General features: G+C 30.6%; 2 protein-coding genes across 6 annotated transcripts in view; one reads left to right on the top strand and one right to left on the bottom strand.

Moving 5' to 3' along the window:
* The window catches only part of LOC127066822 (uncharacterized), a 71554-nt gene that overhangs the window by 7246 nt on the left and 43612 nt on the right, over nt 1-20696 (top strand). For 2 of the 5 annotated variants that reach the window (XM_051001017.1, XM_051001012.1), the window contains exon 1: nt 16152-16531. The exons of 2 other annotated variants lie outside the window; for them this stretch is intronic. The gene's annotated coding sequence lies outside the window, so the exon portion shown is untranslated. Of the gene's footprint in view, nt 1-16151; nt 16532-20696 lie in introns of those variants that run through there. One more of the 5 variants, XM_051001016.1, reaches the window with a different exon arrangement.
* LOC127066862 (uncharacterized) lies at nt 9182-11190 on the bottom strand. Its single transcript, XM_051001098.1, has 3 exons — nt 10936-11190; nt 9971-10130; nt 9182-9485 (listed from the first exon to the last, which is right to left on the bottom strand). The coding sequence occupies exons 1-3, from the start codon at nt 11173-11175 to the stop codon at nt 9331-9333; spliced, it is 555 nt and encodes a 184-aa protein (XP_050857055.1). The 5' UTR covers nt 11176-11190; the 3' UTR covers nt 9182-9330.

The raw sequence follows: 20696 nt of genomic DNA, 5'->3' as shown, positions 1-20696 counted from the left end.
TCCCATAAAATAGTCGCGAATAATGTAAAAGCTTTCCTTCATGTTAGGCCAGGCCATCGTGACAAAGAGTAAAAGTGAATTGGCGATGACGAAGAGTCTCATCATTTCTACACCGTCGTTAGATCTAAGCCATTCTCCGAAGCCCTGATTAGTGGATTCTTCGTCTTCTATCAGTCGTCCGACGACATTTTTTTTATCTTTGTCCATATCATCGTTCTTACTTTTATCCTCGTTTTGACGATTTTTCGTACTCTTGCTGTCGTTGTTGTTGTTGTTGTTACCTCGTTTCTTCATTTTTTCCATCGAAATAACATCTGTAAAGCGTGATTAGAAAAAAAAGTGTATTCAATCGGTGTTCGAACAACAAAGAAATATCGATGGGAGTATCTCCGCCATCGATAGAATATTTGCGAGTTTCAATGGGAAATTCCAAGAGCAAATGGGATCGCTGATCCTTGATGAAGTGTTCATTTGGAGTTTACTCGCTAAACGTATGCATGCATTCGCTTGCGATCCCTGAAGGAGTTAGTGCGACGACCGCGTTAGAAGCATCACGTTAGAGAATCGTATTAGAAGGTATTGCATTTAGATTCGTGTATATGTAGAGGGTATATAGTAGGTACAAATGTGATCGTCGTGCCAATTAGAGAATTCTTTCATTGATCGATCAGACGAAGAAGTTTCTTCGTGTGTTCGAATATTCTCTCGTACTCTCTCGTACGTTTATATGTAAAAAAAAAAAATAAGAGGGAAAGAGAGGGTGAGGGGGTGAGGGGGAGGAAGTAGTCGACGTATTCGTATTCCAGATGTTCTGTTACGCGAAACTCCCATCTCAATTAATGCCTCGAGTCGGGTCGACAAACTGGCAAGTTTAATTAATAGAATTTCCTATCCTTCTATCTTTTTTTTTGTTATATATTTTATTTATTTATTTTTTATTTGTTTTTTATTTATTTATTTTTTTTTTTTTTTTTATACGAATCCACGCATCCGTTCCACTTCACGTCGATCGAATTCAAAGTTTTTGATCAATTTATACGGATAAGGATATTTTTTAAACGTCTGGATTTAAAAAAAAAAGAGAGAGAGAGAAATAAAAAAGCAAAATTATCGTCGTACCCTCGTCACAATTTTGAAACTCGTCGATTGTTTTCATCCGTTACATTTGTCGATAAGATCAATTATTTAATATTTAATGTGGGCACTGCTTGCTTTTTACGATGCTTTGAAAAAATATTCGCGATGAGAAATAAATTCGTAAGAAAGAAAGTAGGATTTATTGATAATTTATACGTACTAATTTTTATATAAAGATATATATATATATATATATGTATATAAATAGAAAATCAATATTCACATTATCACTCGAGATAAGGATCCTTTTCATGAGAACGGTCAGTGACATTTACTTTACTGGCTGACATGAACTATACTATCTTAGAAGAAATTTACTCGTTCGCTATTAATTTACCCACCGTAAACTATGTTACTTTGGCATTTCTCAATGTATCTCTTTCTCTCTCTCTTTTTCTCTCTCTCTATCTCTCTCTCTTTCTCTCTCTCTCTCTCTCGTCGAACTCCCGACATTTGTCGAATCGCGAACAAATGTACAAACGTCTTAGTTAGATCGTGGGAGAGAGAGAAGGTTAACCGGCTGACGATCGAAATATATATATATATATATATATATATATATATATATATATATTTATGTATAGATATGTACCTATTTCTATATTTATCTTTTAGAGAGAGAGATAGAAAGAGAAAGAGAGAGAGAGAGAATTCGAAATGTTATTATCAAAGGAAACGGGATTCAATATTCCTCTTGAATCCTTTGCACTGAAACTATGAGTATTGTTCTTGCATAATAAGTAAAAAAGTTACTGCAGTTACTGACATTATCGTTAATTAAGATTAATTAATGCATTTAAATTTAAAAAAGATGAATATATCAATTCTTTTTTTTTTTTTTTTTTTAAATTAAACAAATAATAGCTAAACCTGTACGATACACAGCACTGTTACCTTGATAAGTTTCATATTTACACGTGTTCTCTATTTGTTCCACATATAAGCTTGAATGCTGGTAGTTCGAACACAAAGGATTAATTTTTTAATCTCTTTTTTTACTTTTACGTTTATTTATTTATTTATTTGTTATATGACGTATCTACGAAGTAGTTATCGATTCGATGATTCAATGATTCGACGAATCATTCTCATCTCTCTTCTCTTTTCCGATTTTTTTTTTTCTTTTTTACATTTTACAATACCGAATGGATTATTAATTAAATAAATTTATATTTAGTTATGCAATAATTAATAATATCGTTGCTTATATAGTAAAAGTTAATCGGATTAATTTAATAAAATATTATTAAAAACTTCTGTACATCGCGTCACAAATAGAATCTATTTTCCATTAACGAAAAACAGGGGAAGAGAAAAAGGAGAAAGAGAGAGAGAGAGAGAGAGAGAGAGAGAGAAAGAGAGAGAGAGAGAGCAGGAAACTAGCTCGAAGGGTTGTCTAGTTAGCGAACTTTTGCTATCATCGTTATTCCCATTTGAACGTTGCATAATGCACTGTCGAAACTTGTACCCTGACAAAAAATAGTTGACCAATGGTTTTGAACTCTCTATCTCTCTATTTCTTCATCTCTCTCTTTCTCTTTGTACATAATATATATATATATATATATATATATATATATATATATATGTTTCTCGTTTAGTATCCTTCTCTCTATCTCTGATTCTTGTTCGATCGATCGGCATCGAATCGGAAATTTTCTCCTGACCGCGATTTTAAATTCACTGTCGAATAGTTCGTTCGAAGGTCAAATCGAAGATACACCGATCAGATCGAAAATTGTCTTCCCTGTTCTTTTTTAATTTCCTTATTTATTTATTTATTTATTTATTTATTTCTTAATATTTTCTTACCTTTTGTGTTTCTTTTTTCTCGTATCCCAATTAATTATTTATATACGTCTATATATATATATATATAGTTCTGTCTGTCTCTCTCTCTCTCTCTCTCTCTCTCTTTCTGAACGTGTGTGTGTATATGTGTTTGTATGTTGGTCACTCAGATAACTTTCTTCAACACTGTTACAACGAACGGAAAAAAAAGTTGGAGGAAAAAAATTAGACTAACTTTTCACTCCTGAGAGTTTTTCTTTCCTCTTCTATCACAGTATTTCTAATGTTGTTTCTCTCTCTCTCTCTCTCTCTCTCTTTTTCTGTCTGTTTGGAAAAAGTAGACTTTTTCAAGCTGGCAGGTGTTCTACCGTTGTGTTCGAAGTCTCGCGAAATGTCGAACGAAACTACGAAGTTTCTTTCGTTGATACTCTTGGCTTGCCGTTTCACGAGCGTTAAGGTACATCGAAAGGGCTTCGCGAGTTTGTAAGCTCGTTACAGGACTCCCTGCAATGCCGAGGGTTCTCAAAAAGTATGTCTGGGAGTGTATGCATAGTTTTATATAAATATAAATATATATACAAAATAAAAAAAAAATAAAAAAGTTGTCAGAGAAAATAATGCCAATTAATGAAATTACTTTTACCTGCGTGCATACTACTTTCTTCTTTGCAAATCGTTTAAAAAGTTCTTTTCTGTAGCTTTTAAAATTCAATCAAAGCCATTCATTATATTTTCGAATATAATGAAATGTAATGAACAATGAAGTACGATCAAAGAATAAGGCATAAGGGTGGACGATATTTTTGGAAATATATGAAAAAGAAAATAGAAAAAGAAAAATGAAAAAAAAAGATAGAAAGAAAAAAGAATATTGCGAGAGATAAGTGGAGAAAGATGTACGTTTGTTCGTACTTTAAAACGTCGTTGTTAAATGAATCCTCGTTTTATTATTTGTTTGCAACATTGTCAGAGAATGAATTTTCAAATTTCGCGGCTGAATAAAATATCTTAGAGAGGATTGTGTAGTAGTCGATCAATCAATGTCAAGCACTTTATCGCTTGATGATCCACGACCCATCCAATATATTGTTGGCGAATGAGGCTTAACCGTTTTAATTACCTGTCACCAGTATCCCCCTTCGGTACCTATCTGCGATGTAATTGAAAGTACTCATTAAATTATATACCTCTATGTATGTGTATGTATATATGTATATATGTGTATCTGTGTATCTATACAATTCATTTTCCACAACTATTATTCATATCACACAGTCAGTCATTGAGAAACTTCTTCTTAAAACATTTCGTAGCATTCGATCGATCGATATAAGTCAAGTCGGCCGTGCTGAGAAAGTATAATTGAATTATTTAAATCGTAAGATTGAAGCTAGTGATTCTAAGTATTCGAATATATATTTATATTTCCTTCGTTTATTCTTGATTCTTTTCTCTCTCTCTCTCTCTCTCTCTCTCTCTCTCTCTCTCTCTCTCTCTCTCTCTCTCTATTTTTTCTTTCTTCCAATTTTTTTTTTATTTTTTTTTCCTTTTCTTTTCTTTTTTTAGTGTAATATCAAAAAAGTACGATTGACTTTTTTCTTCTTCTTTTTTTCTTCTTTTTTCTTTCTTTCTTTCTTTTTTTTTCGTTTCGTTTAATCGCATTAAATTATTACGAATATAAAAAGTAGTTTCAGTTTAACTTTTTTAATCGTCAGATTATGAGAGATATTCGTTGTGCATGCATACTCGAGATTAAAAAAAGATAATAGAGATAGACGATGATGATGATAATAATAATAAGAAGAAGAAGAAGAAAAAGAAAAAGAAGAATAATAAAAAGAAGAAGTAGAAAAAGAAGAATACTTAAAAAAGAAAAAATCTCTCTGTAAATCGTCAGGGGATTTTTATTTTATTCTTTATTTTATATTTTTTGTCCTCTCATACTTATCGAGTACTTATTCGCATGCTTGCCGCCGGCCTGCCGGTGACTCGCGGATAGGAATTATAGAATATAAGCTCTCTTGGAAATAGAGACATAAATAACGAACGTGAACTTGACTACAATGGCTTGGAGAGTAGATGGAGGGTGAATTTGCTCGCGCGATCGACTTCTTTCTCTCGATGCTCCGACGCTCGCTTGGATATTCGAGCAAATTTAATTTCCTTCTCGAAAGATATCGGAAAGAGATTTAGTTCGAGGCTGAACGTGCACGAATCACAGAGAAAAAGAGAAGGAGAGAGAGAGAGAGAGAGAGAGAGAGAGAGAAGAAAGAAAGACAAAACTCCGAGTGCATTGCGAATTTGTCTCCTCTTTTTTTTTTCTTTACTTTCGTATTTTATACAATTTTATTTTATTAGAAATTTTCTGACAACGATAATAACAACTACTATGGCAAAATGTACGAATCATTTTTTTAAATATATTTTTGTTAATATTTACAGTCTATATAAATATACATATGTATATATTTATTTATTTATTATAATTTTCAAACATCGATCTAACGTAGCGAATGTCTTTCATCTTTTTTCTCTCTTGAGAAATCTTGAAGAATTTTACCTCGTTAAAAATTTTCTTTTCTATTCTGACAACATCGACGACGGAATAAATGAATAATTTGAAGAAGAAACAAAGAAAAAAGAACATATTTTTCTAAACGATTATACGACTTATATATTATAATTTTCATTTTTAATTTTGATAGAATGGTACGAACGTTTTTTTTTTTTTCTTCTTTTTTATCGCATTTGATTAACTTTTTTTCTTCCTCTTCTTTTTTTTTTTTTTTTATACTTTCTAAGATAGTTTTTACTAAGGATTAAAGCTTCCTCAAACGAGCACCTTACTTATTTTTGATACTGAAATTGACTCGTAACAGGATTATCCCAAAGAACTCTCAACTTCCTCTATAATGCTATCTTTAATACCAAAGGGATGACGATACAAGTTGCATAGTTTGGTTTCGTGTTTGACGAGCAACACTAAAAGTAATAGTAGTAATAGTAGTAGTAGTAGTATTAGTAGTAGTAGTAGTAGTAGTAGTAGTAGAAGTAGTTGTACATACTTAGGAGTAATATAACATGACAAGTTGTCTGATCAATTAGGCTAATACTTAACAAAATTTACTTGATACGGAACGTATACTCATCGCTTAAGTTACCCCACTATTAGTTCAAAAAAGTTCAAAGAAAACGACCAAGCAAAAGATAAATAAATAAAAGTACAAAAAAAGAAAACAACGTAATAAAATGAGAAACGACAAAAAAGAAAACAACAACGAAAAAAAAAAAAAGAAAAGAAAAGATAGGAAGGAAAGCAATTATGAGCGAGATATGTAGATGAATAAAAATTTGTATAAAAATTTCTATTTATGTTTTTTATCTCTTGGCACACGTTAACTCTTTTTTCTTTCTTTCTTTTTCTTTTTTTTTTTTTTTTATTTCCACGATTTTCTTTTAATTGTTTCATGCCAAGACTTAACGATCCACGTGATTGGAATAACTTTAATCATACTGAGGATATCGTGCATATATTCTTTCTCTCTCTCTCTCTCACACACACACACACACATACACACATATATACATATGAGTCCATTCTTTCATTTTCTCAGAACAAGGGATTTAAAATAGTAGAAAATTGAAAAATTCGTCGTATTAAGAACAACGAAAGCTTAAAAAGCATTTTCTCCCTCTCTCTTTCTCCCTCTCCTTTTTTTTCTTTTTTTTTTTTTTTTAATGAAGTAAAAGTTTCATTCGAAGGACACGAAGAGGGATATGATCTTCCTTTAATTATCGATAATCGATCGAACGACGAAAGTTCTTTAAGATTTTTAAAAGTATCGTTCGGTGCATATACTCACTTATTACCTATCATCGAAGCTACTGTCGAAAGTGCAATTTACTTTAAAATGCATCATCGTGATCTATACGTATGCTTTCGTTGTCTATCTCTTTCTCTCTGTGTATGTGTATGTGTGTGTGTATATATATGTGTGAGAAGGAAAGATAGAGAAATATAGAGAGATATAGAGAGATAGAGAGATAAAGAGAGATAGAGATAGAAAGCTTCGTACTTTTCCGCCTTTCACACCATCCAAGTGAACTCGCTCGTAGCTTTAATAGTCCCTGCGCGCGTGTGCATTGTAATTTGGATTACCACTACTACTACCATTAACACGTGATACACGTTCGTAATTATTCCTTGTACGCGTTGTCGCATTGTTTCCGAGCGGCTAAATCTCTCTCCTGATTGTGAGTCTCTTTCTCTGCATATCATCCACTTGTGTCCGTTTTATTTCTTTTCTTTTCTCTTTTTTTCCTTTTTCTTTTCTTCTTCTTCTTTTTTATTTTTTTTTTTTTTTTATTTATTTATCGCTTTATCGTACGTACCAGATCGTCCTTGAATACTTACATCTTTTTCTTTTTTTTTTTGAAGGGGGGGGGGGATATTTTATTTTGCTTCATTTTAATTTTTTTTTATCACGCAATTGTTCAAATGAGAGTAATAGCGTTTATTATTAGAATTATATTTGAATTATAGAATGTAGATAGATATTTATATAAACAATTTTAATGTTCCAACTTATCGATTTCCTTTTCCTCCTTCTCCTCAGTTTCCCCACTTTCTTACCACCACCATCATCACCATTACCACCAGACAACATTATCGATGCTCACTGTAAAGTACGTCTCTCCGAGGAACACTGCTAGTAACTCTAATAGTCGAAGATGTTCCTTCGGGACTAACTTTTACTATACTTACGTACTTCCTCTCTCTTTCTCTTCTTCTTCTTCTTCTTCTTCTTCTTCTTCTTCTTCTTCTTCTTCTTCTTCTTCTTTTTCTTCTTCTTATACGAAACTTACAACGAGAAAATGTGTATCCTGATTCGAAAAGAAATTGATGTATATTCGAAGTGGAAATAACGAGATATGACTAGATGACAAAGATTACTTCTTTTGAGATAAAAATCAAGATATATGTCTATTATATATTATATTATTCATATATGTAATATATGAATAATATATTATAGATGTAATATATGTCTATATATACACGCATAAACAAATATATATATTATATTATATTATATTTTATATATTATATATATATATATTTTTTTTAAGGTCACCTACTTTCTTCTACAATTTGAGTACACATATAATACAATGACAAGTAGCTTTTTCATTTCCTTTTTTATTTATTGATTTTTTTTTCTTTTTTTATGAAGTGTGAAGACGTATAATTCGGTCAGACTTTCTTTCTTTCTTTCTTTCTTTTTTTTCTTTCTTTCTTTCTTTCTTTCTTTCTTTTTCAACACACACTGTCATCGTCATCGTTGTCGTCGTCGTCGTCGTTTAGGTTCTCGTCGAGTATCGTGCCTTATCTAAATCTTATGTTAGCTGGGACAATTTAGTCCTTAAGTTAGTTAAAAGCACAAGAATTTGCGGTCTTGTCTCACTGGATTCCGAACTCTAGAAGGCGGTGAGTGCGTTCCAGTTTCGAAGAATAAAACAGTCGGAGAATAAGAGAACGAAATAAATTTACTAGGAGATTTATCAACAGAATTTGTTTCCTTAATAATTTCTTTTTTTTTATTTATTTATATATGTATATATATATATCATAAATCCATACATATCGTTTCTCGTTAATCAAATATATTAATAAATATTTCTTCGTCGATTTGATCGATTTAATTCGAAAAAATATTGAAGGATTATCCTTTTTTTTTTCTTTTCTAAGAACATGCACATAATGATCTTATATTATTCCTTACATTGATATTAATAACAATGATAATGATGATATCGAGATATCGTATATATAGATATATGGATATATATACATTGCTATTTGACTATCCTATAATCAGATGACATTCGAACGTTCGTCGATTCGATTAATTATACATTCCATTCTCGAAACGTTCGTCGCTAATTAACATTACGAATCGGGATACCTGTAAAATTCCTCTCGTGTTCGACAAGTATGACATCCGTTTCTGTACAACGAAAAGTATGCATAATTTCAGCTGAACGAAAAGAATTTGTCCACGTAATATTGCGTGCTATTTCGTGATTCGATTTTCATTCTTCGTTCATTCGTATTTATGTATATAAATTCGTACGTAAGTTAAACAAAATTCGATTAAAAGATATTTCGTTGTTTACGCTTAGATTACGTTAATAATGATAAATGAATCAAGTACGTTTAGAATCTATATTAGATGGATTAAAAATAGAAATGTATACTTAATTAGACATTTATTATCATCACAGATTATAATAGTAATAATAATAATAATAATAATAATAATTTATTTCATTGATATATTTTATGAAATGAAAATAATATCTTACTTTAGTCAATTACTTAAATCAATTTAATTAAAAGTTTTAATGAGCCGCGACTATGAGCATCAAATACGAAGTACTGCTGGCTGGTATGCGATAATGTACGATGACTTTGGATGATTCGAGTGTTGATTCGTCGATGCAGGCAACTGCATAGCTGCCCTGATTATTCATGATATTCACGTAATTGATAATACCTAAATGAAAAAGAAAGGAACAAACAAACGAACTGATTTAATGTTTCGATTCGTCTTACAAAAAAAAAAAACAAATCAAAAAAAGATACGTATATGAACTTTCACTATATTTTAGTATATTCTAGGAGAAATATATATATTATATTTTAAAATATTATGTTTTACATTTAGTAAAATATATATATATATATTTTGTTATTAAGATTTCATTCAAAGTATCGTACACAGACGAAGTATAAACAAAAAAGAGAAAGCGTAGTATACGTGATTACGTATTTTATGTACGAGTGACATTGAGAGTGAAACCTACAGTGTTTGACTCGACGTCGAAGGATAAACATGTTCGAAAGCCTTCAACGTTTATTTTTACGCCGATCGTCGTCGCGTAAGTATTACGTAGAACGACGAGTCTGTTAACTTTGATTAAGACACTCTATACGTACTTTCTAACGTCGTAAAATTGTAAAGATTCGATCGAAACTTACCATTTGGTACGCTCAAAGTCATCGAAAAACTATGGATTCCTCCTGTTGGATTATCGAATTGTAGAATTCTCCTGTAGACAACTTCGTTTGGATATCTACCACCTGCAGAAACATCTCCAACGAACGTCGTTGAACGGTCAGCTGATGGTACTAATTGTTTCTATAAAAGGACAGAGAAATAAAGTATATATTTTATTTTATTATTTTTATTAATTTATTTATTTATCTTTTTTCTATTTTGAACGAGAGTTTCGAGCTTTGTTCGCTTTTTCTTTTTTTCTTTTTCTTTTTCTACAGAGAGTAGTGATGCAATATCGAATGAATCGTCTTCAAGGTGTTGTATAAAATTAATTATATAGATCGAAAAGAAAACATTAATTAATAATAAATATATATATATATATATATATATATATCATGTATATAAACACATACATATATATATTTACACAAGTACGATGCAACTTTCACATCATATAATTTGCATGTAGATTCGAAAAAGAAAAATTAGATTGTAGAGAATCAATTAAAATACGTTTCGTTTATTAGCTGAACATCGGGCTATAACTAACGAAAATAACTAATGATAAATATTTCGTTTCCATCGATTGATCGACTTAATTAATTAAATTAATTAATTAATTAATTAATACACATATATTATTATTTTACTTATTGGTTAAACATCGAACGGAAATGTTTAATGATAAATATTTTCTTTTCCTCCAATTATCGACTTATTATCAATTTCGACGTATTCGTAACTTCAAAAAAGAAAAAAAAGAAAAAACAAACGAAAAAAAGAAAACATTATTATTAATATTAACAATAATAATTTCTCTCTCTCTCTCTCTCTCTCTCTCTCTCTCTCTCTCTCTCTCTCTCTCTCTCTCTCTCTCTCTCTCTCTCTCTCTCTCTCTCTCTCTCTCTCTCTCTCTCTCTCTCTCTGTCTCTCTTTCTCTCACCAGTTGAGTTTTCGGCACAACGTCGTTTTCGGTCAAGCTGATATCCGTTTTCTTCGTTTTTGAAACGTCGATCGCCGAAACGATCGTCGAAAAAACGAGTCCGACGAGGAACAGAGAGACGAGGAAGGATGAACGAAACATTTCGTACGTTTGTTTCGATGTCGTTTCGTTGCCTCCTCTTTTATAGAAAACCATCGAAGGTCCGACTTCGTGTTGAACAGCAGGTTTTATCTGCAGCATACTCGTTCGTGATACTCATTCTAATTTCATGGGCTGTCTTCTCCTTCTTCACTCCCTCCTCCCACCCACATACCCGTATCTTATCCCTACCCCTATCTTTTTTCTTCGTTGAATACAAATAAAGTAATAGGCTCGCACGTGGGTGTGTCCGATTAGCTAAATCACGAAGCATGTTAAAGAAAAAAAAAAAATTGGTATATAATTTGTATACAAAGGATATGTATTTTTTTTTGTTTTGTTTTTTTATTTTCTTTTTTGTAGATGTATAAGGTGGGACAATAATTCTGATCGTTTTGAATATCTCCCTTTTTTTTTTTTAAGAGTTATGAAAAAACTTTCTTTATAAAGGTCGTATGGTACGAAGGAGTGGGCGAGTACGAACTGCATGTTTATAATATGACAGTAATAATTTTTTTGTAAGCACACAGATCATATGAAGGGCAACTGTGTGTACGTGTGTTGTGCGTGTGTGTTTTTCTTTCTTTCTTTCTTTTTTTTTTGTTTTTTTTTTAATATATATTTTTGTATGCTTCCATCGATAGCTGCATTGATCGATGCAATTCGATATTCTCTATAACGAAGTATTAACCCATGTATTGTAGAAAAATTATTAATTTCAGTAATATTTTAATTTAAATATTGTTAAATAAAAATTTAGAGAGATACGACTAATAGTAAAATGTACTGTAAGAGCATCAATAAATTAATATTGATAAGTCTTTCGATTTTTAAATTTCGTAGCATAATAACGCAATATATTAATAAATATCTCATTTGTTATTTTAATTAAACAATATAAAGTTTTAATATAATAAAAATTGTAATGATCTCATTCGTAGTTTTGCGTCTTTGGTACCGAAAGAATAGACAAGGAAAAAAAAGATCGAATTTTTAGTTATTAACAAAATCGATTTTATTATATCGATATTATTGCAATATTTAAATAAATAAAGAATAAATTTCCCGTGAAAACGGTGGTTTTTTCAAGTTTCTACGACTTTTCGTTCCGAAGATATCGCCTTCGAAAGATTTTCATTCATAATTCATATAGTACAGCTGTTCGTAGTAATAATAGTAGTAGTAGTAGTAAGGTTGCGTAAATTCTCGGAATTTATATAGGTCAGTGTGTCACCGAGCCAATTTGAATGAAATTATGTAGGTCAATGAATCGTAGTAAACGCGTTTCACTTACATATATGAAAATATCTCCTGAATTAAAAATCGTAGAGACTTGATTCAAACGCCATTTTAAAGGATAGAATTCTCTCTATTTTTTTTATAACAAATTGTTAATAATTAACAATTGTTATAAATAATTTTTATAAACAAATTACAAACATGATTAGTCTTATTTTGTACAAAGGAGAATATAGATTGCGATTGTTCTATAAAATTACATACATTAATAAATAATTAATGAACTAATTGTTTTTGTTTATTTTCGAAAAAATTATTTCTTTTTAACATTATTAATAATCATTCACGTGGGCATATCTTTGGAATTAAAGATCGTAGAGAGTTGATTCGAACGTCATTTTAAAGGGCATAATTTTTTCTATTCATTTTTTTTCTAATGTATTTGTTAATAATTAATTAACAATTTGTTATAAACAATTTTTATAAACAAATTCTTGCAAAATAAATTCATGTTATTTTTCCAACTAATATTACTTTTTATCATCATTAATATTATTATTTATTAATATTTTAATTTTTACTATCAATATTGTTATTTTTCTTATTACCTATAATTTATTTCTTGCATTCTAATTTCTTTTTTAACATTAGTATTCTGTACGATGACTCTATACAAATTGGACAGAATGTTATGAATGATCAAAGGAGAATTGTGATTAATTAATACGCGAATTACGATATGTTCTACGGAAAAGGCAATTTTATCTTTTTCTTGATTAAAGGAAATAACTATATGCGGCAAAAACAGGGAGTCGATGCAAATTCAGGGAAAGCTGACCCTTTTATTAGCATATTAAATTTCGTCGAACTTTCGCGTACATTTTTTTGTAAAAAGAATTACACACACACAAAAGGTTGAGAAAGGTTAAAAAAAAAAGAAGAAAAAAAATAGACAAACGTGGATGAAGAATATTAATTCATTGCTAATTAGATTCAAAAAATACGAAACGATGAAAACTAGTTTGCATTTATTTATCTTTTACTTATTATTATTATTATTATTATTATTATTATTATTATTATAATTAGTATTATATATTCTTTTATATCTTCTTCTTCTTTCTCTTATTATTATTATTATTATCATTATCATTATCATTATCATTAATTAATTAATTGAATGAATAATTAAATAAATGTAAAATGAAGAAAACACTCACTCTTTCTTTTTTTCTTTATGTTTTTACAATGATGGTTACATAAAACAGACACACTCTTTTACTCGTGCACTGTTCTACGAGTTTCCACATAAAGTCCAACGACACGAAATTTAAAACTCTCGAGAAGTCTATTTCTTTTTCTTTTCCTCTCTCTCTCTCTCTCTCTCCACTCTCTCACCCTCTGTTTTTGTCTTATAAAAGATGCCTTTCTTACGAGAAAAGAACAACTCTTTCTTACAAAGAAAGGTGAAAATTAAGAGAGCGACAGAGAGCGATAGAAAGAGAAAGAGAGATAGATAGAGAGAGAGAGAGAGAGATAGATAGAAAGGCTTGGCCTTGTCCGTCGACATGCTTTTTCTCAGTGTTTTCAGAAATACCCGGGGGCTCTTTTAGTCCAGAGTACTACCCTTAAATCCGAGTGGTATATATAGTTCGAGAAACGAAGATGAACGGGAGATATAGCGAAGTAAGAGGGATATATATATATCTGTGTATAGAAAGAGAACGAAGTAGAAAAAGTCATGGGAAAATGTATTTTCTTTCTTTTGTTTTCTTTTTCTTTTCCCCCTTCGAGTTAAAAACCATCTCGAGGCTTAAGCTTCTTATACCGGGGCTTAGACTATTCGTAACGATTTTTTTTTCTTTTTTTTTTTTTTTTTACTCGTCGATCTACACATACCGAATGCTTTTCTTTGATTTATTTAAGTATTGTTATATCTCTTAAATTCTGCCTTAATTAAAGGAAGCTTCTTTCTTTCTCATTTTTTTTTTTTTTTTTTTTTATTTTGTTTCTTTATATATACTTTATATATTGAAATGCGTTGTTCGTAAGGGCGATAAAAGTCAGTACAAAAATATCATTTTTTATTTCTCTTCTTTTTTTTTTTTCATAAACAATTCAAAATCGTGCGTATATCGTTCGTAAGAAAAAAGAAAAAGAAAAAAGAAAGAAGATGATAATAATAAAATATATCGGGAAATAGATGACGTTCTTTTTAGTTTCATTATTTTCTTTTCTTTTCTTTTCTTTTCTTTTCTTTTCTTTTTATCCACGCAAATAATTTAATTCTACTTCTGTTATATAGTGAACGACACGAGATTTCTCGTTAATTGTTTTACACGTCGTTGATTGGAAAAGTCCAATGCGACGCCCATTGGTTGATCGACAGAGTGGCCATTACGTTTTACTGACTTTTGCAATATCCTTCTGCGTTACGAAGGATTCCGTATAGATGTAGATTAGTCGAGCTAATCCTGTTTTGTTTTAGGTTTTGTAATCTTGTTTCAGAGACAGAAAACGGACTCGTCAATTTCCATCGATTAGATTATCACCCGAAAACTTTCCTCCTATTAGCTAATTGATTAATTAAAATTCGTGTAATCGCAGATCGTAGTGATTTTTCTATCTTTTTATTTTTTATTTTTTTTTTTTTTTTCAAGAGAAAGAGAAAGGAGAAAAAGAATCCAGAAATTCCAGTATTTGTTATATATCAACCGGTCTATTCGTTTATATCGTCGATACAGAAAAAAAAAAGAAAATTTACATACGTAGTCATGTACCTATATAAAATTTATTTAGGAGACTATCTCGGACATTTTTCTTTTTTTTTTTTTTTTCATTCACTTTTTTTATTTCAATTTCTTTTTCCTCTCTCTCTCTCTGTTTTTTCCCTCTCTTTCTCTTTTTCTCGAGGACACTTATCTTTCAGAAGAAATCAACAACGACGTCACTCGTCGCGACGAGACAACTCCGAGAAACTCTGTGCTCGCCGATAAATCTGGGTCAATTAATTAGAAGGATAAGCCCGTACGAAGTTGGAACTTAAGCGTTTGGAATCCTCGCCGATAGAAAATAATTAGTATCCGTTATTCGAAATGTTTCGTAGTCGTTGTTTCAATCGTCGTCGGTTCCTCGTTTATAAAATAAAATTAAAGGGTGCGAATATGTGTGTTCGTTCGTGCAAATACCCTAGATTTGATGACGGATTTATTTATGTACGTATATTGGATATAATATATTGATAAAATTCATTTCATCGAATTATTTTAGTCAAAATATTTGTTTTTTATAAAAAAAAAAGAAAGAAAAGAGAAAAGAGAAAATATGAAAAAAGAGAAAGATGGGTATATATATATATATATATATATTCATGTATGTATTAGTTTTCACAAATATCACTTATACCTTGAAACGCATACTTTATTTTCATTCCATTTAATTATGTCGTAGTGTAATATCCGCTACCCTTTACGAAGTCTTGCTCGTTGTTATAACCCAACGAAAAAAAAAAAAAAAAGGAACGAAATATCCACATTCGTATGCAGATCTTTACGTATAAATATTTTCTTCGTCTTCACGAAGAGCAGTCGTAATAAATTTCGGAAAAAAATTTAAGGATACGAAAAAAGATAAAAAAGAAAGAGAGAGAGAGAGAGAGAGAGAGAAAGAAAAGGAAAGATTGTCGTACGCATTGAAATAATTTTACTTTATTCTTTTTTTTTCTATTTTATTTTACTTTACTTTTTTTTTTTTAAGATCAGCTCCGTGCGATTAAAATAGAAAGAAAGAAAAATATATATATATAGAGAGAGAAAGAGAGAGAGAGAGAGAGAGAGAGATTAAGAAAGAAGAGGACCGGGAAAAATGTTAAGGGATGATCGTCGATGGGCGTGGGCGCAACAGTTGCGTGGGTATGCGCGTTTGCCGAAGGTGTACGAGGGTGTACGAGGGAGTGAAAGGGAGAAAGATGGTGGTGGTGCACGTAGAGTGGAAGGGGGGTTGGAAACCGGCAACCGATGACGTGCCTCAGTACTCATCTAGCATCCTAGCCGCGAACAACCCTTTCGTCGAATCTCCGAACGTCGGTTCGTGTTTCGTCGGCTCTTCGCCGAATTGTTTTCTCTTCTTTTAAGAGAATAATAAAAAAAGAAAATAAAAAAGAAAATAAGAGAATAAAAGCAAAGAGATATGAAGATAATCTATCTGTAAGGGTCAAGAGGTAGACTCAACTTTTTTAAACAATTTCATTGTTGTCGAGAGCGATCTATAGAATTTGTTAATTTTTTTTTGTCTCTCTCTCTCTCTCTCTCTCTCTTTTTCTTTTTCTTTTTTGATTTCTTTTCCTTTCTTTTTTCTAGAGAAATAGTTCGGAAAGGGATCAGAGAAACTTATTCTTTTTTTTTGTTTTTGTTTTTTTCTTTTTTGTTTTTTATTAAAATTCGTATTGAACTTTTATACGGTATAATTTGTTTGTTAAGGACAAGCGAGCGGTCAATTTGAAATAATTGAGAAACAAAGAGATAAAGATCCTACGTTGGAAATAAAATTAAAAAATTTCTTTTTATTCTTCTTTTCTTGTTTTTTGTTTGTTTGTTTGTTTGTTTTGTTCTTTTTCTTACTTCTTCTTTTTTCTTCTTCTTCTTCTTTTTTTTTCTTTTTGCTTATCTTCAGACTCCGCAATCCGTGTTCTCTCTTTACGAATAGTCCCATTCGAGAAGTTGAACTTATAGAACATTGGCATTCCCAGGGACCAAAGTGTAACCAAGATCCCTAAGAAAGTTCTCGATACTTGAAAGTTCATAGTTCATTTTGGTTCTTCGAGTGCGAGACGATATTTCTTCGAACGCGAAGTAAGACGGTGTGTGATCGGAAAGGATGAGAACGAGAACAGCTGACAAAAGAGAGAAAGAGAGAGAGAGAGAGAGAGAGAGTGAGAAAGTGTGTCTGTGTGAAAGAGAAAGAGAAAGAGAGAGAGGGAGAGAAAGGATAGCTGAGTGAATAAATGAATGACGATGTTTAAACTATTCGAAATTCGCGCCATTTCTTATCGAGATTTTCTACTCTATTTCTAAAAAAAGAAAAGTAAAGGATAGAGAAATAAAAAAACAACACGCGTTGATCTTCCAACACGTTGATCTAAAAAAAACGATTTCAATCATAATTCGAATGATTTTTTTTTTTTTTTTGTAATTTATTATCATCATCATCATCATTATTATTATTACTACTACTATTATTATATTTCCGTATTATTGTGTCAGCCGAGAAATTGGCGGGAAAAATAAAGAAACGGAAAATTGAAAAAAGAGAAAAAAAAAAGGAAAAATGAAAACGTTAATCTTGTCGAAAAGTTGAGCTTTTGTTCAGCGAAAAGCCACGTTGAGAGATTATAAGCGCACGAACGTGAGAGCGTGTATATGTTTTACGTCTGTAAATGTGTGTATTTATGTGTAAATGTGTATCTGTGTGTATATGCGTGACTGTCTTTCTACGTACTAGTTTCTTTCATTTAAAAGTGAACAACGTAAACGTGGGTCTTTCTATAAAGTAGCTCAACGTTCAAACGAACGAAAGCTAGTATTAAACGTGATTTAATTAACCTTATCGATTTTATTTAACCGTTTACTATGAACGTTTGTTAGTTTCTAATGCCAACTTTACTTATATTATAATCTAGATTTTTTTTTTTTTTTTTTTTGTATACTTTTGCAGACCTCGTTATGAGAACTTTGAAAAGAAGAATTTTATTTCAATTAAATTTTCAAACGTTTTTTATTTCTTGTTTTCTTTTTTCTTCTTCTTCTTCTTTCTTTACTTCTATTTCCTTTTTTTTTCTTTTTTTCTTCTTTTAGGTTTATTACGAATAAAAGTCGGCATTTGTTTTCACGATAAAGGAATTCATTTAAATAAAATAAACAAGATAAGCTTTAAAAAAAAAAAAAAAGAAAAAGAAGAGTGAGATCCCGACGATTATTGAGCCTATTGCGAACTTATCGTAAATGTCGCCCCGTTGATTATGTAACGTTGACATTATTTTTATCGACTAATTATTATTTCAAATTTTGCAGAGAGAAAGACAGAAACGGAGAGCTTGATTGATGAGATTATTATTTCAGAAAAAAAAATATATATATAAAAAGCAACAACAAATAATACATTTCATTGCTCGGTCGTCGTCGGATTGTCACATTTTTTCCATTTCATTCTCTTTTATTATTAACATTACCTTTTATTTTTAATAGTATTAAATTAAATCTAATCTTCACTCGCATAAGTGTGAATCTTTTTTTTTTTTATATTTTTTGTTTCGCTCGAAAAAAAAGTAAATAAAAGGAAAGTGATATATGTATCACTTTCCTTTTATATATATATATATATATATATATATATATATATATATATATATATATATATAAAGATAAAGGTTTTACTCAGTTAATTGACTTTGTAAAAATCCATTGATACTACTTTTCCAACACGTTCCTCTTTTTTTCTGTTTTCTTTCTCTCTCTCTCTCTCTCTCTCTCTCTCTCTCTCTCTCTCTCTCTTTTCTCCTTTCTTCTTTCTGCACAACGTTGTTATCCTTTTTCACAAAGTCATCGCCTAGATTTCTTTACCATTTGACGAATGCGCGAACGTCGAAAGTTATTATTCAAATAATTACGTGCTCGACGTCATGCTTATGTTGCTTTTTTCTTTTCTTTTCTTTTCTTTTCTTTTTTTTCGTTTTCTTTTTTTTCTTCTTACTATTTCTCCTTTTTACATTCCTTGGATTGTAACTCTCTCTGTCACTCTCTCTCTCTCTTTCTCTCTCTTTCGAAGAACTAGACGAGTAAGTACATGCTTAAGTATTTTGCTAACGAGCAACGCTGGCCTAATGCTAAAACGTCCATTAAAAAATTCACGATGTTAATTCGGATGTTAAAAAGGAAAAGTAAACAAATTTTTACAATGACATCGTCTATGACGTCATTTTGTTATTTCCTTCTCTCTGTCTTTGTCTCTCTCTCTCTCTCTCTCTCTCTCTCTCTCTCTCTCTCTCTCTCTCTCTCTCTCTCACTTTGTATTTTCTTTTCTCTGTGTTTTCTTTTTGTTTTCTTTCTTTTTTTTTTTCTTTTCTTTTTCTTAATTATTCACAAAAATATTTAGAGAATTATATTCGTCCCCTTTCTCATTCGTAATTATGAACTACAAATATTATTTTAATGCGAAGGGAAATTTAAAGAAGTTTCTTTTCAAACATCACTTGTTGTAGTTCTCACATATTTATTAATGTTTTTCTTTATTTTATTTTTCCATCATTTACCAAAAATTTTACTCGTTTATTTCCTCGTTCGATAATTCAAACGACAAATAACAACAACAACAACAATAATAATAATAATAATAATAATAATAATACAAGAATTATAACGGAAGATATTTTTAATGAATGAAAAATAAAATGAAAAATATAATAAAAAATTGAACGTTGACGCGTAAATATATGTAATATACAGCAAACGGTAGAACGATTACATGCGGTCAATTTCGCGTTATGGATTTTGACACTAGCAAGGACGACGGATTTTCTACGGATTGCTTTGAGATGCATAAAACACGATCGGTACGGACGGTCAAGCTCTCGGAAACAGGCAACAGCTGGTGAACACGTATTTCCATTTATTCGTCGGCATGCTTTCGAACACGTTCTATCTATTCATAGACCGTCACAGAAATGTTTATCAATTTTATTACGGTGATTATTATGGATGAAAAGCAATATTCGTTCTTTTCACTAATTTTTTTTTTTCTTCTTTCTTCTCTTTCTTTTTTTTACAATCCACAATAAAAGTTCACCACAATTGCATTATCCATAATCATATGTTCATAAGTATATACGTAAGTACGTGTTAAAAGAGAAAAAAGAGAATTCATTAGAGATTTTAATTAACCGACATGCGCGACAAAGGATTGAACTATTTTTTTTTTTTTTCGAGTTCTTTTTCTTTTCTATCCTCTTTTTTTCTTCTCTTCTTCTTCTTTTTCTTTTCATTTTTTTTATTTCCTCCCTAACGATAGACATATCGCTTCATTATCATTGTTCCATAAAAAAAGAGAACATAAGAGCAAAAGATATTTCCTCGTAACGTAATTCGACTATATCATTAATTAATTATCACGCGTTAATGAATCCTCCTATGTAGGTAATAATGAGAACGACGAAGATACGAATTATTTCATTTGGAATATATTTTCTCGATCGATCGATCGATTAGCTCGTGAATGATCAATTCGTTTTTAAGTTGGTTGAACGTCCGATAGAGATTGAGAGATAGAGATAAAGAGAAAGTGAATGTGCGTACGTGTATGTGTGTGTATGAGAGAAAGAGAGAAAGACAGAC

The sequence above is a fragment of the Vespula vulgaris genome, chromosome 10 (assembly GCF_905475345.1).
Source record: "Vespula vulgaris chromosome 10, iyVesVulg1.1, whole genome shotgun sequence".
Classification (NCBI taxonomy): Eukaryota; Metazoa; Arthropoda; class Insecta; order Hymenoptera; family Vespidae; genus Vespula; species Vespula vulgaris.
The sequence above is the reverse complement of the archived record's forward strand: the minus strand, read 5'-3'. Positions and strand labels throughout refer to the sequence as shown.

What these genes read in the sequence shown, in the direction of transcription:
- LOC127066862 (XM_051001098.1), bottom strand. Translation starts at nt 11,175, where the DNA reads ATGCTGCAGATAAAACCTGCTGTTCAACACGAAGTCGGACCTTCGATG. An exon ending in TTGTGCCGAAAACTCAACTG is followed by an intron (nt 10,131 to 10,935) that starts GTGAGAGAAAGA and finishes GTCCTTTTATAG; the next exon opens with AAACAATTAGTACCATCAGC. An exon ending in GACTTTGAGCGTACCAAATG is followed by an intron (nt 9,486 to 9,970) that starts GTAAGTTTCGAT and finishes TTTTTCATTTAG; the next exon opens with GTATTATCAATTACGTGAAT.